Genomic DNA, 3,579 nt, shown 5'->3' with positions numbered 1-3,579 from the left:
CTGTTTCTATAAAGTGGGGCAGTTCCAACTTTGCAAGGACAGTCTGGCGCTTCTGACTCACAGACTGTACGTTTTTTTAGATTTAAAGGATTTGCCACTGACGATTCAAACTAGAGTTTTGAGCAGTGTAGAGTAGGGCTTGTTGTTTGTCGTTTCTCCGATCACAGATGCAGACATGGTTTTATGTTTACGCGGCGCGATACACAACGCAACACTTAAAAAGACAGTATAAGTCATTATAATCAGTAATTATGTCCCCACTGGATGCAACAAATTCCTCGTTTGTAATGGGTTTTATTGGTTTTGTCTCATGGCACCGGGAGACGGCATCACAGACACAGTATGGTAAGCGGCGTAACATTTCCGTCACACGCTTGAGGTATTCGGCCAATCACAACGCACTGGATAGCTGGCCAATCAGAGCACACCTCGCTTTTCAGACCGATGAGCTTTGTAAAACTCGACGCGTTTCAGAAAGGCGGGGCATAGAGGAGAAACAATAATGTACAGTAGGCGATTTGGAAAATCACGTGTTTTTTAACCTTAAGCCGCATAAACACATTGTATTACACCAAATATACAACATAATGTTCTTTTTAGCAACATCATATGACCCCTTTTACCTACAGAAAACCTCAGAAATGTCCATACTGATAATCCACTAACACGATTTCGCTTGTGTGTTTCAAATGCTTTTTTAATAAGATGTGAAGGGTGTTTATGAATTTATGTATAATTGTATTATTTCTTTTACATGTTACATAATTATTGTGGTTGAATATCAGTTGGGTAAATCCCCTGCTTCCCTTTGCTCTGACATCTGACATTTGCCAACAAGGTTAAAAACAACGTCACCCAACGTGACTGGCTACGCCCTGCCCCTGCCAACTTAGACGGACGAATGAGAATGGCCGACTTTTGCTAGTACAGAGTGATAGCCAATCAAAATGTTTTTACTTATCTTGATTTGCATGTGTCCAATAAGGATTATTATGCAGATATTGCTCTCTTTACAGCTCTCGGGGAAATTACATCTAATGTAACTCCTCGTAACGTCAGATTTACCCGGTGACAGTCAGAGAAAGAAGACCTACGAGAACACTTGTGGATTTACTCTTGTTTTCAAAGGAAAGTTATTCAAGTCCGTGCTGGATTTTACCTGCAACATGACATTTGAGGAATTTAATGGAGATTACTCTGTTGAAAGGTAAATATGCAAATATGCTTTTATTCGGCAATTAAGCCATATAACATTATTATAGTAATTTAACAATAAGTGAATAATAATGTGCGAATCCGGAAAAAAACATAGTGATTTTTGAAATATATAGTAATATTTCTGTTTATTGTGGAACAAATGAAACAAAGACATAGCAAACACATACCGGGCAAACTGTCGGCTGCAAAAGATCGGCTCATGAGACCTTTTATCGGTCTCTAAAATCTATAAAGTTTTTGCAAAATAAGTTTTGCTTATATTTTATCGGCTTATAAGACGAACGTAGGCAAATTACGCACTCAAACATTTAAACATTACTTTCTGTAATGTTAATTACTTAAAACATGAATTACTGTAATAGTTTTCAACCGCCGCTGTTTAAATCTGCACGAGCCGTTGCCATCCAAAAACGTTCAATGTTCTGGACTTTATTCATGTTTTATTACTTGATTATTCATCCAAATTCTGTTTTTTACAGGATGGATTCTGTGATTAAAGCTCTGGAGGAGGTCCTGCGCTCCGCGTTACCGCAGGGATGTATTACAGTTGGGGTCTACGAGGCTGCAAAGTCACTCAATATGTAAGTTTACTTTAGAGGCTTCCAGTGTTATTGGTTTCCAATGTCATTGCAACAGGTGCAGTGAAACGAACTAAAATCTCAACTCTTCTATTTAGGGACCCTGATAACGTGGTGCTGTGCATCCTGGCCACGGACGACGATGATGTGAAGGATGTGGCGCTTCAGATTCACTTCACTCTCATTCAGGCTTTCTGCTGCGAGAACGACATCAACATTCTGCGCGTGAACAACACGCGTCGCCTCGCGCACATCCTCGGGGGTGCCGGCATACACGGCAGCGAGCAGATGGATCTGCACTGCACCCTGGTCACTGTAAGTGTTAACAATTAATTCTAGCTGTGATTAGAATCTAAATATGAATCCAAAGCTAAAATAGGCCAGTAACCAGCACGTGAAAATGTCTTTTAGTAAGGTGTCAGGACATGTCCCGGTGTAACTGCCAGTGCATGACACCCACATGCACATCCTGCTCTGTTCTTATTCTTATGCAAATAGGAGTTTCTTCTCTTAATGTTCCATGCTTCTATTTGCATATAATTTGCTTCATTGGAATCAAATGAACAGGTGCTTCAGTATTCATCATTCTTATAATCTTTCAAAAGATTTTATATACTCCATAAGATGCATTCAGTAAGATTTGCAAACTCTCAAAATCCCTTCGGACATTTGAATTCATGGCCATATACTGCAGTTTGACTTTTATTCATACTCGCGTAGGTCCTCTTTTTCCTGGACATGTCCTGGCTGGGATTTCTAAATAGTTCGATTTAGAAATCCCGGCCAGGGCATGTGCAGGAAAAAGAACGTTATTTATGGTTTGGGAAATCAAGGTGTCAGACATATTAATGGCCAATAGTGATATGCAGAGATCAGGGAGATGATGGCTGATAAAATGTTGATATCATATGTGTGCCTTCCAAAGACAAGGCTGACTGTAAAGGACGATGCTTAATGCTTTGAAGTTACTCAGCAGGACCTGTTTTAGCAAACACAAACAGACTGTAATCCCATCTCTTCTTCTGATGTTCACAGGTTCCACATGCATCCACATGGAAGAACCCAGCTATGGGAAAAGTGAACCGCTTCTGCAAAGAGAGTCGCTGTATGGATCAGTGGGTGCCCATCATTAACCTTCCAGAACGATGAGGACAGCTAAAGACAAGAGAAAACATGGATAAAAATATCTAGTAAAAATGATGAAAGCTAAAAAAGGTGATCACAAAAAGGACTGATAGTCCAGACTGGAGGAACTAGGGACTAAGCTACAGAATAAACTGGAGGAGGAGCACCCTTTTGCAATCTGAGATGATTCAGCAGTTTTTGGCTTTGCTTGTGGGACTTTTTGAGGACGTCACGTGAAGCTAATTGTGAATGGAAGTGAGCACCTGAGTATCTTGTGAGATAGTTTATTGGTGGGGTGTCATAAAGCACTTCAGTTAATTACAGGATGAAATATTTCTCAGGCAACACAATATCAGAGGTGATATTTTTTAAAAGAGGCTGCCCTGTTCTTTGTATTTTTTGCTATCATTTTTGAATAGTACACTATTAGTACTTATTCATGTTGGAAAATATATTATTTTAAAGGGACGTGCTACCACAGTATCCTGTAAGAACTTTTTTTTTTTTTTTTTACATAAGTTAATTGTTCTTTTGTGGTCTTTAAATTATTTATATTTAATTTAAAGAAGTATTTATGTAAAACATTTTATACTATTATATTCAAATGCGAAATGAATTTTGTGTTGTAATAAAAGTATTTTTGAACACAACATGGTAG

At 38.8% G+C, this 3,579-nt stretch overlaps 1 protein-coding gene across 1 annotated transcript; it reads left to right on the top strand.

Moving 5' to 3' along the window:
* The first annotated feature begins 1,038 nt into the window (after window positions 1-1,038).
* LOC107684937 (growth arrest and DNA damage-inducible protein GADD45 alpha-like) lies at window positions 1,039-3,176 on the top strand. Its single transcript, XM_016481326.1, has 4 exons — window positions 1,039-1,207; window positions 1,698-1,799; window positions 1,895-2,111; window positions 2,832-3,176. The coding sequence occupies exons 1-4, from the start codon at window positions 1,167-1,169 to the stop codon at window positions 2,943-2,945; spliced, it is 474 nt and encodes a 157-aa protein (XP_016336812.1). The 5' UTR covers window positions 1,039-1,166; the 3' UTR covers window positions 2,946-3,176.
* The last annotated feature ends 403 nt before the right edge of the window (window positions 3,177-3,579 follow it).

This window comes from Sinocyclocheilus anshuiensis, unplaced genomic scaffold, assembly GCF_001515605.1.
Source record: "Sinocyclocheilus anshuiensis isolate Anshui unplaced genomic scaffold, SAMN03320099.WGS_v1.1 scaffold673, whole genome shotgun sequence".
Taxonomy (NCBI): Eukaryota; Metazoa; Chordata; class Actinopteri; order Cypriniformes; family Cyprinidae; genus Sinocyclocheilus; species Sinocyclocheilus anshuiensis.
Note: the sequence above shows the minus strand (reverse complement) of the source record. Positions and strands in the feature narration are given on the sequence as shown.

Coding starts and splice junctions, on each gene's coding strand:
- LOC107684937 (XM_016481326.1), top strand. CDS start 1,167: ATGACATTTGAGGAATTTAATGGAGATTACTCTGTTGAAAG. Junction 1,208..1,697: donor GGAGATTACTCTGTTGAAAG/GTAAATATGCAA, acceptor TGTTTTTTACAG/GATGGATTCTGTGATTAAAG. Junction 2,112..2,831: donor TGCACTGCACCCTGGTCACT/GTAAGTGTTAAC, acceptor TGATGTTCACAG/GTTCCACATGCATCCACATG.